Genomic DNA, 18928 nt, shown 5'->3' with positions numbered 1-18928 from the left:
ACCCCCCATTAGGGAAACCACCATAAAAAATTTCTCCAAAGCCAACTTCACGCTTCTTAAGACAGAAGTGGCAAACTTCATGACACTCATGCAGATGGACAATAGAGGTATGACTGCTGAATCCTACACAAATGCACTTTATAAGCACTTACACAAGTGCATGGATCGTGCAGTCCCTAACAGAACTAAGATGTTATCCTCCAAAAAAAGGAAGCCAATCTGGTGGTTCCCTACCATAAACAAACTCTACAACAGAAGAATGAAACTGTTGCAAAAAAAGACTAGAATCCCATGATTGGAGGAACTCTCTGGTCAGCCTTAGCAAGAAGTTGAGATCCCTCATAAAATCTTCCAAAACTAGTTATGAAAAAAAAATCGCCACTGATTCTAAAGACAACCACAAAGCATTCTATAGCTATAATCTCAATGGTAATACTCAGATCTGCTCTGAGTTGCAGCACAGTGGCACTAAATATACAGAGCCAACTTATATTGCCAACATCCTGGCATTTAGGTTCAGTGCTAACTTTACCCCCCTCTCACCCCCTAAAAGGCCCATCTCTATACTGGAAGAATGTAAAGTTCCTGTAATTACGGCTGCAGAGGAAAAACCACACTCTACAAAGTCAAGAACACAGCATCCATGGGACCTGACAACATCCCAGACTGCGTTCTACATGAACTACAGAACGAACTGGCACCACACCTAAGTACCATGTTCAATCATAGCCTTACCTCAGACTTTGTGCCCATTGAATGGTGCACAGCGATGGTCATCTCACTCCACAAACGGGGAGCCACCATAGACCCCAGGAAGTACTGCCCCATTAGCCTGACGAGCCTAGTCTGCAAGGCTATGGAATGTATCATCATGGAACTTATAAACAATGACATTGGTAATCTCCAAACTCTGGACCCCACTCAGTTCGGGTTTGTAAAAGGCAGATCATGTCTCCCAAACCTGATAGGCTTCTTTGAAGCAGTCACCAAAGCCGCATATGAGGGTAAGGTGGTTCACACAGCATATCTAGATCTTGCCAAGGCTTTCGACACCATCCCCCATTCTGGAATTATAGATAAACTCACTAAACTAGGTATAAATCCCTATGTCACAAGATGGGTTGCCAAATGGCTCACTGACAGAACCCACACTGTGAAAGTAGCAGACTCCAAATCCAACTTCAGACCAGTGAAAAGTGGAGTACCACAGGGTTCAGTCTTGGGTCCTCTCCTGTTTGGTATCTGCTTCTCTGAAGTACAGGCTAACACAGAAGGTCTTTGACTAATGAAGTTCGCAGATGACTGCAAACTAGGAGCCATAATCAAAACTCCTAACGATGTGGACATCCTACAAAAGAGCCTCACTGAGACAGATGCCTGGTGTCAAAGCCATGGCCTCAGTCTCAGTGCCAAAAAGAGCATTGTCATCCCTTTTGGTAAAAACTCTGTACCCATGAACTACCATATAGGCGGTAGTCTACTTAACACTGAATGTGTGATAAGAGACCTTGGGACACATGTGGACAGTAGTCTCTCCTATGATAATCTTATCACCATAGTAGTCAGGAAATCCTTCCGCGTGGCACACCTCATCACAAAGGGTTTCTCATCCAGGAAAAAAGAAGTCATTGTTCCCATCTACTCATCACTCTTTAAACCCATTATAGAATACAGCACCACTTTTGATATGGCCCTTACAAGACATCTACAACAACTGGAAAGGCCGCAGAAATACCTCACAAAGAAGTTTACTGGCTTCAAACAGATGCCCTATGCAGGCCGTCTCAAAAAACTCCAGCTTTACTCCATCGCATATCGCCTACTGAAAGGCGATCTCTGCCTAACATACAAAGCTATGTCAAACCCAGAGCTGTTGGACATGATCCACTTAAAGAAATCCCAATCCCTCCAAGCTACATGCTCTCGGGACCTAAACCTTGTTACACCAATAAACAGAACATCCTGGAGGGATAGATTCCTGTCCCAGAGACTTCCCATACTCTGGAACAAACTACCTATCTATATCAAACAAAGCTCTTGATGATTGGATGGGAGATAGGAAATTCACCCTGGGGATCACTTCTGTGGGTATGCTCACATGCTCATCAGGGGCACAGGAAAATAATTTTCTTGGGTGGCGAAATCTAGTGTACCTTTTTGGCTAGGCTTATATAGGCCCTAGGGCCAATAGCCTAGTACCTACCTATGAACTTATATATGTAGCTGTCAAAGCAGATCCAATTTATCCCTGCATTGCTGAAGCTTTCAGTGCAGATCCCAAGAAGCCTTACATGTCTATGGTTATCAAAGCTGAATCACGGGCCTTCCACATGCACATTTGCCAGTGTAGGTCCAAAAGCATATAAATGCAGAATATACAACACAGAGAATGTAACATATACAACATGGAATTAGACAAAATATTAATAGAATGGCATATAACCATTTAACATCAACATTTTTTGCAAGTGGTTATAGAAAGTTTACCATCAAAGTTGTAGCATTTGGCAGTTCAGTTATAGGAAGCTTTCAGCAATATCTTGCAAGCATGTTATATACACCGATATGTATAAGCATATAACTGCAAGCTGTAATATGAACATGGAAGTGCAGAGATCAGTGGAACGTCAAGCAGTACATGCCAAGAAAACTGTTTTCAGCAATTTAAAGTTTGCTTACATAACAGCAGTGGAAGAATTTGTACACCGAAGGGGATTCATCTGCAGGAATTTATGCAATAAGACTAGAGTATTTACACTAATACTGCTGACAGATGCTCTCTGTAAAAGATGGAGAAGCTTATTTGGTTTTATATTTCAGGGCATAGCTGATTTCAGCAGCATGGGAAGAATTCTGATAAAGACTTTATTTATTTTATTTTATTTTATTTGTTAACTAGGGTAGATCACTGATCCCCATGGACATTTTTCAGACTTCCAAGGAGTGCTGTACGGTTAAGTGACTTACTCACACAGTTAGACAACAAAGGTTGAGAGAATCAAACCTTGGACCACTGGAAATAACTAAACAGCTCTTTAATTCTCTACTCCAGCTCCAAGACAAAGGGTGACAGAGTTTTTCTCAACAATGAGAACAAATGAGTAGCTTTTTAATGAGATTGTGCCCTGAGCCAGTAATCTGAGGATGCAAGGTATGCTGTTAATCTTAAACCTATTAGTCAATATGGATAGCAATTGAAGTTTACAAGTTTGAGTATCAGTGATATAAAAATATCTTTACCAGTGGTGTGACACCAGTTACTTTTGTTCCTTACTATCCACTTGCTGGATGAAATAACAGATTGTATTTGCATTGCAATCAGCTGGGAATTTGTGATTAATGTGGGGCAACTACATGTAAGGCACATTCCAACCTGAGGAGTGCAACATTAATTTCAAGCACTTTTTCCTTCTTCAGAAGTAACCTGGCTACTCACTTTATAGTATAACTTAAGTTGACTAAGAACTCTGATAGTAGAAGCCTCAACGCTGTGCTTAATGGACAGATTCTGGGACAGATGTAGTCCTAAATAGTTCTGTTGTGTGATATGTGAAGTGGGATTCTTACAATAATCAATGATTTTAATGGAACTAGCTATCTTTAGCTTGTGTTGAGTCCTAAATGTCATTGTGGCTATTTTGTGGCATTATTAAAGAGATAATTTCTTATCAACCATTAACTCAGGGTGCAGATGTCCTTTTAAAGATTATTTTGCAAGCTTGTTGCACTGCACTGGCCCGTAACAGAAGCAGATCACTGGAGTATGCGGTTATTCTTGTGCTTTTGGGATCAATATGGTCAGTAACAGAATGAGAGAAGATAATGCATCATAGGATAAAACCCTGGGGAGCACTGGCTTTAAAGATGCTTAGATCTGATTTGGTATTGCCAAAAATGGCACGGAAATTCCTGTGGTAGAAGTGGCTAATAAAATCCAGTCTTATTTATTACATCCACAAGAAGAGAATGGTCAGCAGATTCAAATGCTTAGTCATGTCTACAGAAGCTGCACTGGATAGGAGACCTTTGCCCGTGTTTCCATAGATAAGACTATTAGTATTATATTATTATATAATTCTTTACAAGAACTTGCTTAAAGGGCAATGAGTAGTGATAGGGTGAAAGTCTAGAGGACTGGGGAAGAGAAGGTTTTGTTTAGGAGAAAATCAAAAGCATGTTTCATGGAATCCAGTAGTAAGGAATAGGTTACAGCTAAATGTCAAGTGTCCAGCAATACAGGAAGCTGCTATTTTTGAGAAAGCAGAGTGAAATAGTGAGCTTTATTTGCCATGTGATACATTATTTTTCTTCAGTTTGATGAACCATCCTAACTAGATTTGCTCACTATCTTCTCATGCCATGAGGTCAGTGTTGCTATTCTGTGTCGTTCTTTCTTGATCTCACTGTAACCTTTGCTATATTCAATCATGCTCTCTTATATGAATGTGCTTCCAGCAACCACAGCATTACCAGAACACATCTGGATTGGTTTGCCACCTATAAAACTCACCATTCCCAGATGGTGATTTCTGGAATTAACTCTTCTAACATTTTCTCTCTGGAATGCGTTCTACCAAAGTGGACCATCTTAGGCCCCATACTTTACACTGCATATTTGATGCTTCTGAGTGATCCTATCAGAACAAGAAGTTTATAATTTCATTACTAGGCTGATGATGCACTGCTGTTCCTCCTCCTTCATCATTCTGTGTTAAAACTAGATGTTTCTAATTGGCTCAAGCTTAGCACAATTAAAATGGATGCCACGGCTATTCATTATATTATAGGGATTCAAAGCTACAGCCACTAAACTTCTATAATTTTATGGAGGAGATAGCCTTGATTTTGTGTCCAGGTTCTGTGATCTTAATGTTATTTTGACAACAGGCTGGCACAGTAAGATCAGGTGACATCTGTTGTAAAGTATGCGACATATCCAATATCAAGCACTTTTTTACTTTCTGTTTGTCTGGCAGTAGCTATACAGGTTTGATCTATTTAAAACTGAACTGATGCAGTTGCAGCACCTAAGTGTTTTAGGCCTTGTAGTACACTATCTGCAGCTTATTCAGAACTCAGCTGTTGGGCTTTTTACTGGAGCTCCTCAGCACTACCATATTATGACATTCCTGTAGAGCTTTTATTAACTGCTGACATGCTCTCGTGTTACCTTTAATGTTCTGATTATAGCATGTGTAGCCTTTTTCAGCATTAGTTCTCCTACCTAAAGGAATTAATCCTGCCTCATTCCTTAATTCCAATCTCACCCTTTCATTTCTGAAAACCAGGGGCTGCTGTTCATTCCAATGATATGGCTCAAAAGCTGTTTGATTGTGTGTCAGAGTCTGAAACTTAGTTCTTGGGTAGTACCAGGATGCCTTGATGCTTATCCATTCTAAAATACTACTAAAGGCACCTTTGTTTCATCTGGCTTTTGATTTTTGCTAGTTTTCTACAAGCTTTACTTGCATGCAATCATTTGAACTTTACTTTCATTATTGATACTATAGATTTTATTCCTTATCTAAATGTTCATGTTTTAGATGATGTATTTATTGTTGACTAATACATTCTATGTATTTATTAATTTTGGATTCCTGATTAATTATCATGAAGAAAGAGAAAGAGTGAGAGACAGTAACGTAAAATAACAACTTCCATTATAAATGGATAAAAGTGAATACACCAAGGACTGGATTTCTTGAACTGCATTTGCAAAAAAAAAAAAAATTGCCAAAAAACACTTGTTACAGTTTTTTTTTTTTGCAGGGGGCAAGACCCCACACCCCCTGAACTTATATATACTAAATCTATGGTAGCACTAACTGGAAGGGGCATTACTGCTGGGACAACTCTCTGACAGTTATTTTCTGGGGAGGTGTGTCGATGGGTTGAACCTCGGCCAACTGAAGCTTGAGCATTCAGTCTTCATCCACCAGTAGGTTACTGAAAAGAGTGAGCATTTTAAACTGAACGTTTTGTAAGGGAAAGTGTTTGTACTCTTCAAGTTCTTTTAAGGGCTGGGTGTACTGTATAAAATACTTTTTTCTGTGTCTTTTTCTTGCACTTAAGTCAGGATGTGAACAATTTAAACTGACTGAACTTTTTTGTAAGGGAAAATGTGTGTACTCCTTGAGTCCTTTTAAGTGCTGCATTTACTGTTGGAAAGACTTTTTTCTGTGTTTTTTTCTTGCACTTATGCTAGAGTTTGAGTAAGTAGGTGGAGTCTCTTCCCTTACGGTACATAAAGGAAAGATAAAGAGCAGACAATTTGTTTTTAAATGTTAGAAAAAATAGATTATTTTTAAGTTCATTTGTATAAAATGTCAGATTAGGGAAATTTTTAGTAAGGGGTTACAGACATCACCCTTTTAATTTCTAACACTAGACTCCAACTGCAAGGGGTCAAATCAAGATCACAGCTGGAGAAGATATTGGAGATAAGTGTGCATGGAATTTTAGATGTGATAATGATGAAGACAATATACAAAATCAAAGGTGGGTAGGAACTAAAAGCGGTATAGTTCAAGATGTGTTTGATGGAATAGACAAGGAAAAAGTTAAAAGAAAAGGAGAACAGCTTTAGCAGATGTCATTCTGGAAAACAATACTGGAGATATGAGCAATAATGAACCACCTGACAATAGCTGAATAAGAGAAGAAGTATTAATCATTAGTCATTCTATGCTGAGGTGTATAAGAAATATGATACCAGGTTCTTACAGTTACAAGTCTTAATGGAAATTAGATGTGGGATATACTGATATTTCTGAAAAGCTTTTTTAGCAAAGCAAGAAAGTATGATAAGGTTATATATGTTTCAGGCATAAGTGATGTTGGCATGTGTAATGCACCTTTATTTAGCAATATGGTTACAAAAAATTATTGCACTAAGTAAGAGTGAACAATTTGAAGTAGGGCTTGTTGATGTTATTCCTGCAGAAAGATTCAGATTAAGGTTAATAAAAGTTGCTAGGACACTTACAAATTCTTTGAGGAAGACATGTTTAGACAAAGGTATTGAGGTAATTATGTTATGGGAAATTTTTGAATGATGAAATGATTATTTCTGGAAAGATAGGTTACATTTACATTATAATAGTAATAGGTTTCTTAGGAACAATGTGGGGGCATGTGAATTCTCTTTTTATTGAGAGCAGAGACTGTAAGAAAAAAGTTGAGAGATGGAATTGATAACATCTTAAATTGTTATGAATGTAATGCTAGAAGTTTAAATAATACATTTATTGAGTTATAAGCTAGGGCTATAGCAGATGAAATTGATGTATTCTTAATTACTGAAACTTAGTTTTCAGAAAGAAATCCTCCATTGAATTTACCTGGAAGGGTGGTGGTTTATTTATGTGAATATGAAATTTGAAATTTGGCTCTAATATGATAAGCAAATCAGTAGAGTTTGAGATTATGGCTGTTAGTATATTAATTAATAAAAGGACTGTCAATGTATGTTTTTTACATACCCCAGGTTTCAGTCATCAGAAAAAGTGTGACTTTTAGTAAAAATATTATTACTAAGTTTGAGGATAATTATGAATTAATAGTTGATGATCTTAATGCTCCATATATTAACTGGAAAGGTAATTATAATGGTACAGGTGTGTTAGATAAGCTGGTTACATTAGATATAGAACTTGGTTATGAACAACTAGTTGAAGACCCCACTGGGGGATAAAATATACTTCATGTAGTATGGACAAAGAAGTGTATTAACAAAATAAAATGTAATGTTGTTTCTTTGTTATTGGTGTCAGACCACTATGGGGTAAATGGAATTTAAGTGGGACTTACTTAAATATAAAACAGGAGTCAGCAAGATATTTATTTTATGGAACTAATTTTTGAAAGGGGTTTATTGATTTGAATAATTAGGAAAATTGGAAGCAAATAGTGAGTCATCAATGTATTGATATGGCCCGGGAAACATTTTTTTACTTTTAGTCACAAATTGTTAGTGGTACATGTTTCAACTGTTTTTTGTAGACCTAGAGTTTTTAAACCATCTTGGAGGAACTATGAGCTTGATAGATTTAATTAAAGAATAAAGTTTTTATGAAAACAATATATACCATTTCGAAAAGAAAGTATAAGAATAATAGAACCATATCTAGGAGACTTTTGAGGCTGACCAGAACAAATGATGAGATGGAACTGCTAAAATGTATTCCTAATAATAAGAAGGCTTTTACAAACATCCTCATCAGTTTAGAGACAGACTGATACAATATTGTGTACAATAATGAAATAACTACAGATGTAAGATATCTGGTTGATTTTTTTCTGGATACAATAGCTGTCTCTCATATTAATACTAAACATCTGTGAGAAATTAATAATTTTTCTGCAGTGGGTCTTGATGGGATCAGTTGATATTTTCTTAAATCTATTCTAGAAATTTGTATGTCTTGTCTTTCAAAGAACTTTAGGTTATGTGCCTAGGCAATGTAAAGAGTTGTTCATTTTTCCAATATTTAAGGGAGGTGAAACTATGTTCAGAATTATAGACCCATTAGTCTGACAAGTATACAGGGAAAATGCTTTGAGTGGGTCATTAGTAAATATATATTGGATACATTAGGTTCGTGTATAGACATAATGCAACATGGATTTACCCAGGGGACATCCTGTAGGACAAAATTATTATCATTTTAGAAACCACTATGGGAAGCATTGGACAATGGGTTATCTGTGGATGTTATCTAGCTGGATATGGCTAAAGCATTTGACACTGCCCCTCATGACAAAGTAATATTCTCCATATGAATCAATATGTAATAAGGTGGATTAAGAACTGGTTATATTTTAGAACTAGTAAAGTTTGTTTTGTGAATACTTTATCCAATCTAAACAAATTTTTTCTGGAATACCTCAGGGCTCTGTTTTAAGGTAAGTTTTATTTGGACTTTTTAAGATATAATTGATGTAGCTCAAGGGATTTGGATTAGTAAGTATGCTGATAACTATAAGATTAGGGTCAGTTGTTACAACATTTGAGGATCACAGTAAAGTCCAGTGTTGTTTGGATGAATTGTTCTGTGATCCTTTGTTAATAACATGGAATTTAATATATAAAAAATGTGTTCTTCATTTGGTAGTAACAATAGTTTCTATCCTTATGCATTGCATAACATCACTTTGGATGTAGTGAGTAAATGTTAAGAATTTGGGAATAAAAGATTATTGTGACTTTAATTTTGATATACATTTTATGAATAATATTATCTTAAACTACCTAAAGATTAAGAATATTTTGAGAATTTCTGCATGTATCTTTACATGTTGGTCAAGTTTATTTAAAACCATAGTAAGACATGTAGCAGAATATGCATGGGATGTTTGGATGTTTAATTATTGTAGACTGAAAGATTGGAAAGGATACAAAGATTTTATACCTGATGATAAGAGTTTTTTAAGGGGAAGAAGTATAAAGATACACTTAGGAAGATTTATTCTCAATAAGATATAGATCATTTAGGGCTAATTTTGTCTTTATGTATATGTATTTTAAATAAGAAAGTTTAGAGGTGTGGGAATAACAAAAAAAAATCATCAGAAAGGAACTATAAATAAATATTATTTGCTGGTAATCCAAAATTTAAAAGTCAAGTGTTGGGCAATTCTTTTCATTTTAGATCGGCTTACTGGTGGAATTCTCTGCCTCTTAGAACTAGAAAATATATACAATTTGTTTAATTAAAAAGGCATTAGATGAGTGTTTGGATGATAGAGTTTATAACACTAGACAGATTGGAGGCAGTCTTCTTGAAGGACTATTAGGCCTACAGTCTGATGTATAGAACATTGAGCATTGAACAAAAGGACACTGTATGTTACTGATAAAAAAGACAGAGAACAAGAAAAGTAGATGCTTTACAGAAGTATGAGGAAATCATTGGAGACTTTGTCAGCTAGATGATGTAGGGAGTTGAACAGTAAAAAGGGCTCAAGATGCAGAGACAGATCCTGATGGAGAAGATTAAATCAAGTAGTAGGTCGTCTGCATGTACCCAAGAGCGAGGGAGATCCAGTACAACTCAAGTAGCTCAGGGGAGCTGAACAAGTGGATAGGATGAAAGAAATTAAGAGTTTAAGGCTGATGGGGGGGGGGCAGGGTAGGGCAAAGGACATAGGGAAGAGGAAAGAAATAACCAATGGTAACTTGAAAAGTGGGTGTTGCATCCAATCTGCCCAGGAGGAAAACTATGGTGAGAAAGTCAGAAACATAGAGATGTGAGCGCTAGTCACCTGACTCAAGAAATAAATATAAAGCTCTAATATACTTCAAAATTAAGAATCAGGAATTACACAATTTTTTATTTATTTATTTTATTTTACATTTGTTAACCGGGCTAGTCTAACTGGATATATTTCCATTTTCAGTAGAGGCCCGGGGAGAAAAGCTCCAGTGGCAACAAATAAAAATTGAAATTTAAAAAAAAAAATTGAAATTTAAAAAATTTATAATTAAAAAACAATATTAATACATAGTAAATGAAAGGATTTCAATAGAAGATTATTAAAAATACAGAAAGTAATAAGAATACTAAAAAAATACACGAGTATTAGTAAAGTAAAGTGGGTATTTACAATAGTAACGGTGACAAAATATACAGGATAATTTAATATGCAGTGAGATACATGTAGACTATCAGTACATCAAACAGGATAGAGACTTTCAGAGCATCAAGCAGGATAGATTACACTAGTATGATGTATTCTGTTAAGCAGTTACAGTCCTACTTCAATGAATGTGAAATAAGTTGAGGTTCAAGAGGAGAACTATCTGTAGTGAAGGAGAAGGTTAATCAGGGTTGCTGCAGGGGCATAACCAGTGTGTTTTGAGGTGGTCTTTTGAGGTTTTGTTTAAAGAGAGGCAGTGAAGAAATTAAAGTTAGTTCATTAGGCAGTAGGTTCCAGTTTTTTCCCATAGAGTTGGAAAACAGAGAAACTCCGGCCATGTTCTAAGACTTGCTTATGCTAGCAAGAAGTCTGCTGGAAGAGCAAAGAGAATTTAGATTTTTGTAGGGGGTTATGAGAATGGAGAGTATAGGAGTGCTGTTAGGTTTATAAAATATCTTGTGGGCAATGGTGAGTTGGGAGACTTTAAGTTGGTTTTGAAATTCAAGCCCGCCTAGCTGCATTAGATTCAGACAGTGGTGAGTTCTAAAATGATTGCCCGTGGCAAATCTGGCGATGTTATTATAGGAATTAGCTAGTTTGATGAGATTATTTTTCTTTAGATTGGTGTATATTGGTGAGGCATACAGAAGAGTTGAAATTAAATGGGGGTGTGCAATCTTAGTTCTGGCTATTGGTGTTAGGAAAGGTTTAATTCTATATAAGGAGTCTATTTTTCTGTTGTCAATAGTAATTCCTAGCAATTTAGTGGTAGAATTGGGGAATATAATTGTGCCATTACTGGAGATGACAGAGAAATCTATGGGGGAGGATTTACTGATGGGTGTGAAGAGAAGGAGTTTAGTTTTTCTGGCATTGAGCAGGAGGCAACGTTTTGTGAACCATGTTTCCACTTTGTTGAAAACATTTTGAGTAAGAGAATGTAGATCAGTTTGGGAGTTTGCTGAGCATACTAGTGTAGAATCATCTTTATACTGAATGCAGGTGGCTTGTGGAATGGCTACATGGAGGTCGTTGATAAACAGTGAGAAAAGAAGTGGATCTAGAATAGAGCCCTGAGGGACTCCGAGTGTGACTGGCAGAAGGGATGATATATTATTTTCCCAGAGAACTGGCTGTTGCCTATTGGTAAGGTAGGACTTGAACCATTTAACTGCCAGACAGTCAAGGGAAAGGGATTCCAGAATGTTGATAAGAAGGGCATGGTTTACCATGTCAAATGCTTTTGAGAGGTCAATAAAGAGTGCAGAAGAGAGGTTGTTTTTGTTACAATTTCTATTGATGGCTTTTGTAAAGGATAATAGGGCAGTTGTGGTGCTATGGGATGGCCTAAAGTCATGCTGACAGTTTGCTATGATGTTATGTTGAGATAAATGGTTTAATAGTTGTTGGTGAATGCATTTTTCCATAATTTTTGCTAAGGGTGATAATAGAGCAATTGGCCGGTAGTTAGAATAATCATTAGAGGTACCCCCTTTGTGTAAGGGATTATATGGGAGATTTTCCAGTTGTCTGGAATGATTCCTTCTTTAATGGTTCTATTTATGAGGATGGATATGGGATAAGAAATTACTTTGGCTGCTTTTTGCAGGTATTCAGACGGTAGCTGGTCAGCAGAAGGAGTACAAATGTAAAAATGGATCACATAGCTGGGGAGGGGTAAGAATGTCTAATTCACCCAGGCTGTGCCTGCAAGTGGTATACAGTGATCAGTATACTACCCTGGTAAACAAATAAAAATAAGTATGGCAGTTATTTTAGTGGGCGTGGTCACTGAGGAGGAGGAAAAAGTGGTAATGGCAGAGTCATCTACAGAAATTATGGAGTAAAGGGTATACTCTCTCTCTCTCTCTCTCTATATATATATATATATATATATATATATATATATGTGTGTGTGTGTGTGTGTGTGTGTGTGTGTGTGTGTGTGTGTTTGTTTTGAGCTTTGGAGTAAATGACAAGAACTCCAGAGTTGACAGAAGGTTATTTAATGTCACACCGAACCAAGTCTGTATCAGTAATATGGGGAGATGGAATTTCAAAAAAGCCAACTGGAGCAGAAGGGGAAAATGGAAAAGGGAAGGTATGTGAATATATGGACAAAAAGACATGAAAAGGAGAGAAGTATCAATTTTTGTGAAATAAAGATGGACAAAGAAAATAATAACATAAGTCAAAACATCTTCTGGAATTTATTGACTTAAAGGAAGTTGGAGAAGAAACAGGAGGAAAGATTTCTAATGGCAGCAGGTTTAGCTTAGTTATCTCTTCTAACAGAAAGGCTATGAGGCAGCTGACAGAATACATCTGAAATACATTATCTTTGCTAATGAGACTAGTACAGTGTGATCCACTTACTGATGTGTGATGGGGCAGGCGACTTGAAGGACAAATCATTACATAAGTCAGAGTGGATCCTTTACACCAACAACGCATGCCTTTAGTCAGCTCATCAGAGTGAGAACTGCCAAGCAAAAAAAAAAAAAACTTGCACAAACACACCTTATATAATGCTGCAGACTCTTCTACATCTTCCAGAGCTGCACTCTACTTTCCTTCCAATGCTGCCAAGATGGACAGAGTTAAGGAGTTGTAGCAGCAAGAATAGACATTTTGCATGTAAAAATCAATTTCTATTTTCATAACCTATTGTCATAACCTATTGTTAACAAAGATCGCTTTCGTCCTTCTAGACTTCTTCAGGTCTGTGTACAAGAACCCTAAAAACCTATATTACTGTATAATTAGTTAGTATTGTTATTACTATATTAAGTTTGTGATTTTATCCAAGACAATATACTACATGGCTGGAAATATACAATTTGTTAACAATAGGTTATGAAAATAGAAATTGATTTTTACATGCAAAATGTATATGTATATATTTATATATATTTTTTGATTGCCAAATGAACTAAGGTTGATATGTTTCCAGCCATGTAATATATTGTCTTGGATAAAATCATAGACTTAATAATCTACTTAATAATTTGGTTAAATAAGAGGTACCACATCATTATATAATTTTATTTAAAGTACATAAGGGTTATATATTATTATGACAGCTACTAAGTAGGGCAGGACCAGCTCGAATGTCACACTGATGGGGGAAGAGATGTGAATTTAACATGTGTACCAATAACACTTTGTTTTACAGCACAATAAACCACTCCCATGCCTGAAAAAAAGTATATATATATATATATATATATATATATATATATATATATATTTAGAAAGCTTGTGAGGAAATTATTACTCTATTTTTGTTTTACTTGGATTGCTTGTCTATGTACTTAATAAATGATTTTCGACTGGAAACAGACTGCCTGCCTTTCTTGGATTACTTTTGAATACTTAGTAATGCTGTACAATTATATATTTTCTATTATTACTTTTTGTTTTGTTTTGTTTTGACTTAAGACAAGTTTACGTTCACTACTTCTACTACTATTGTCTGATCTGATTAATATACAATGATTAACTAGAAATATATGGGCTGAAAATCTTCCACACAGAGAAGTTTCTTACACTGTTTTGTTTTCCTTTATTATACTCTCAATCCCACTTCCCTTTCCCACCATGTCAAGACAGTTCTGTCTGGGAGGTAGTACTGGGTGTGGAGATCAAGAGAAACTAGAAAGGTTTTCTAGCAGATTACAGTCTAGATGTGGTACTCATAGGAACAAAAAGTGATGCTCGCTTAAAAGGGATTAGGGCCAAGGTGATGTCACTGGAGTCTGCTTAAAATTGTTGACTGCACAAATAGTTGACAAGTAGAACATTGAATGTCAGGAAAATCACAGCATGGAAATAGGTGTTTGTCTGAGATCACAGTACAGCAGGGAGTATGGGTTTGCCCTTTCCTAGCAGTAGTGTGAACTCAGAGTTGGTATACAAAATTAGCAGAGGTTTTGGGGAATGGATGGAGGCTTGCCCTCCTGCAAAAAAATATGTTTTAGTTATTTTGACAGTTTTTGGTGTTTTGGGTTGTTGAAGTTTTGTGTTTGATTTTTTTGCTGTTGGCTTTTTCTGTAGTTGACAATATGATAGAGATCTGACATCATTAAATAGGCAGGGACTTATTCCACATGAAATGCAGAAAACTGTTTATAACGTATGTAGTAAGCAACAGAACGAAGTATCAGATGGCAAAATGTTTGGCACAGACACTAATACCCCTATGCAGTACAACATTTTTTATAACTAGTGATTACACTGGAAAGAGGGGCAGTAATTTATGAGGATATAGGAATAATTTTCCAGTGCCTGTAACATCAGAATTTTATATTTGTGACATGCACTGAGTAAACAGCTGCAAGAAAATATTGAGGTTGTTTCTAAAAATGTCTAAGGTTATTTAACTGCACTGGCAAAATTAAATCAATGCATACAAATATTATCAGCTTTTTTAATTTGTTGATCAGATAAGAGCACAAAAACAATGACTTATTTTTACAGGTGACCCAGAAGTACAGTCCGGTGACATGATTTACTCAATTTCATGAAGTATGCTTGTGGAGATTAAGGTACTTCATCCCAAATGTACAGGATAAAGTTTGTTAGCATCTTACAGCCTCATATCTGTAATAAATCCTTGAGAGTACTTGCTTACATACACAACTGGAAAGCACAATTTTAAGAAAGAATACACACTCTTGCATTACATGTTTTTGTATTATAGTGCAGTCGAGCAAATGCATCACAAAAAAAAATTCCAATGAAGCATCTACTGAGTTTAGGAATTTCACTTCCCATACCCTGTTTTACTCAATTATTCTTACTCCAAGGTCACTGTATTTTGGAAAAAAAATTATCACTAAAACTGGAATAAAAAAACTCTTTTACACTTTCTCCATGGTGCTGTAAGCTTGGAGAACTTACAGGTCAAAACAGTTTGTGCATAAACACATTACTCCTACATGAAGTGAACAACAGCATACGAGCAAATACCACCTGATGCAGTTATGGCTGAGTGACTGATATCACCAATTTCATATCGAGCAACTGACTGCAACCTATTTTAATCTACTGTTATTAGCTTCCCTCGACAAGCATACCTGTATTTCATGGAATGAAGATAATGTTTACAAAAATCTGCAAATTTCCTTAAAATGAATGTTTGCAATCTTCTATGTATTCCTTGAGTATTTTTATAAATAAAGCTAGAGGAACTGCAATTTTACAATAATCCTTAATATTACTCAGCATAATCACTTTATGCTTAGTGCATCAACTACTTTACTTCAGTTCAAAATCTGCATCTCTGCAGCAACCTGAGAATAGCCCCCCTTAAACTATACCCTCTCAATGTGTCAACTTTAAACATAATCATTTAATAATGGTCATCAGTCAATACTATGTACATGAGGATCAAGTCTCCTCTCAGTCCTCTACAGCCAAAAACATATATACTTTATTTAAACGTTGAAAATGGGATAAAATCAGACTCCTTGAACCACCTTTGGCTATCTCATTTGAAATCTCTAATCTCTGAATATCATATTTTGCATAAGATTGAACGAGAGAATTCTATATTTTACTTAAAGACATTCTTATTTAAAGGGAGTAACCTGCACAGATTTGTATTTATTTTATTTCTTTCTGTTCAAATAACTATAGATAGAGAAAGCTTCATTGTCGAGTATACCAATTTTCAGAAAAAAGAAAATGACACAAATTTACTAGGGATCTCAGGTCTGCAAAGTTAGTATCCTTCTACACAAGCTATCCTCCTACAAAATAATTACTTGTTCATTCAATCATTTTAAATCTTAGTAATTTGGCCTCATCTACAATGAGTTCCAGAACATACTCTGGTAGCCCCTTATTTGTACTAGATAGGATTTTTGAATGAATCCCAGTTTGTATTCCCCAAATATCTGTTACATAGAAGAGAAATTCCATTAGCCCTTCTGGGAGGCAGGGTATGAATAATGAACTTTGGAAAGATTCCATCCTGATGGTAGTTTTGTGGTGTAGTGAGTCCTTGAACTCAGTTTTTAAGCTGTTATTGAATATAGATTCAAAATTGTGGAGTTTTTTCTTGAATCTAAAATGTTAAACTATTTTGCATGATCTTACTGTATGAACATGTCACAAGTCTGTAATGTCTAGAGTAGAATTTGTTTATTTACCAGTCTAAAATCATACTTCTGGATAAAAAAGCATTTGACTTGAATCTGAAAACTGGACCTATCACACTGAAAATATCGCACTGGAAATTCCCAATGTTATATGGTAGCATTCCTTCCTGTAAAGTGTAGGTTTATACTCTTGTGCATTCAATATATCTATCAGACAAAATAAAATAAAGAAAATTTAACTCTTATTATTCTGTCTCCTGATATTAAACAACAAAACTGCTTATGTGGAAGGAAAATATACAAGCCCAGATTTCTACCATAAAACAGGCACCCACAAATTCTTACCCCACAGAGGAAAATTTTTTATGGGTATGTGCATGTGCTTTATATATACATACATCTACATAAAAAGCCGTAATTGCCCTTTTTTGTAATAAATTATTTTCTGACACCTGTCAGTGGTTACCAGTTGCTCATATTTTTCTTGGGCTCAGTGTAATCACACCTTGCACACACTTCCTGAAAGACATTTGTGGTACTGTATTGCTTGCTGATACCTGTTCAGCATTTAATCTGCCAGGGTTTGTCATTGTACAAGGTTATGCTTCCTACATACAGATATACATCCAAATAAGCAAACCGGCAATAATATGTGAATGTGTCCTACCGAAATAAACACATTTTGTTGCTGAAGAAAAGAAGACTTTAACTAGAATGCAGTACAGAAATAGGAAACTTGGTATTTCTAAACCATAGATTTAAAAATGCATGTGTGAGCCATCAAAACATTTTTAAGGCCATTTAATTAAGTATGTAATATTATCAGTGCTATCATACCTCTGTGCAATGGAACTTTTCTGTATCTGTAAGGTGTCCAGTTCTTGCATGCTGCCACGGCTAACAGACACAGTGGAGTTGGCTAATCGGATGGCTCGTCTCTTGACTCTCCTTGGGCAACATGAGGTGCTGATCCCCTGGTGTGAAGAAATGGAGGTACTGCGACTTGTCCTGTAGCCCATTGACTCAGCCATACACATCTCACTGAATGTTTGCTCATCAGTAAACTCATGGCACTAAACAATAAAAAAAAAAAAAAAACAGCAGCAATAAAGTATTATTTAGAGATTACCAGAAGGGTCATAGTAACTGGTGGGCATGTTAAATGTTTCTGTCTGTTGGACAGCAAAAGTTTAATTTTATTGAACTGCCTAAAGGTGCCAGACCTAAAACTGCATTAACAGTCATTCTTTTAAACCTTTCAGACAAATGCATCTGTCAAAGGATGACAGTGATAAGGCATTTAGTTCTCTTAAGGCACACACACAAGTATTTTCTTGACAGTCATCAATCAGAACAAGGGGATGTGAGGAACAAAAGCCATGCATGGGTTCCGGTGTGTAGCTCACAAGACATTTCCCTTCGAGCTACATCACCGAAACCAATTGGCTGCAGCAGCAATTTGCCGTAGAGCAATACTGCTGAATAGCATAGCCGCTGCAGCTGTACACTATGCACAGTAATTCTACAGCTGGTCGTGATCCTTATAGACAGCTGCCCGGTCGTATTCTAGCAGGGACGGCTGTACTAGATGTGTACCACATTCTGTATTCTCATGTAAGGAATGCATTTATTGTATTATTTATAAATAATACAATAAATGCATTCCTTACATGAGAATACGGACCTCCACCAGCTGTAGAATTCCTGTGCATAGTGTACAGCTGCAGCGGCTATGCTATTCAGCCATATTGCTCTATGGCAAATTGCTGCTGCAGCCAATTGGTTTCGGCGATGTAGCTCGCAGGGAAATGTCTTGCGAGCTACATGCCGGAACCCGTTTGTGACACTTGAAGTGACAGATATTACCAGTACAGATCCTGACAGTCTTGCAGTTCTAAAACTTTTTCTTCCACTTAAGTTTCCTGTTTTTGTTCCACCCCATTGTGATAATTTCCTGCACTTCACATTCCAGAGCATATGCTTGTTGCTGATTTTCCACAGAAAACAAGTGGGTTTAGGTGCCTAGGTTACGAGACAGTTCCCTGTGATCCATTTGGTTGGGGGCATATGGCTGAAGTGATATTCTGCTTCAGAGAAACATGGGTGTTGCAAAGTCCCTGTGGGCAAAGAGGAGAATGCTGTGCCCTGCCCACAACTTCAATAACCAAATGCACGGGGGAAAATAA

General features: G+C 36.3%; 1 protein-coding gene across 1 annotated transcript in view; it reads right to left on the bottom strand.

Annotated features, from left to right (window-relative positions):
- The window catches only part of LOC122808896 (potassium voltage-gated channel subfamily D member 1-like), a 426806-nt gene that overhangs the window by 159766 nt on the left and 248112 nt on the right, over window positions 1-18928 (bottom strand). Inside the window, exon 4 of the mRNA XM_044080011.1 lies at window positions 17580-17815. Within this exon, the coding sequence (XP_043935946.1) occupies window positions 17580-17815 (236 nt within the window). The remainder of the gene's footprint in view (window positions 1-17579; window positions 17816-18928) is intronic.

This window comes from Protopterus annectens, chromosome 8.part0 (assembly GCF_019279795.1).
Source record: "Protopterus annectens isolate FY-2018-M chromosome 8.part0, PAN1.0, whole genome shotgun sequence".
NCBI classification, from domain to species: domain Eukaryota; kingdom Metazoa; phylum Chordata; order Ceratodontiformes; family Protopteridae; genus Protopterus; species Protopterus annectens.
The sequence above is the reverse complement of the archived record's forward strand: the minus strand, read 5'-3'. Positions and strand labels throughout refer to the sequence as shown.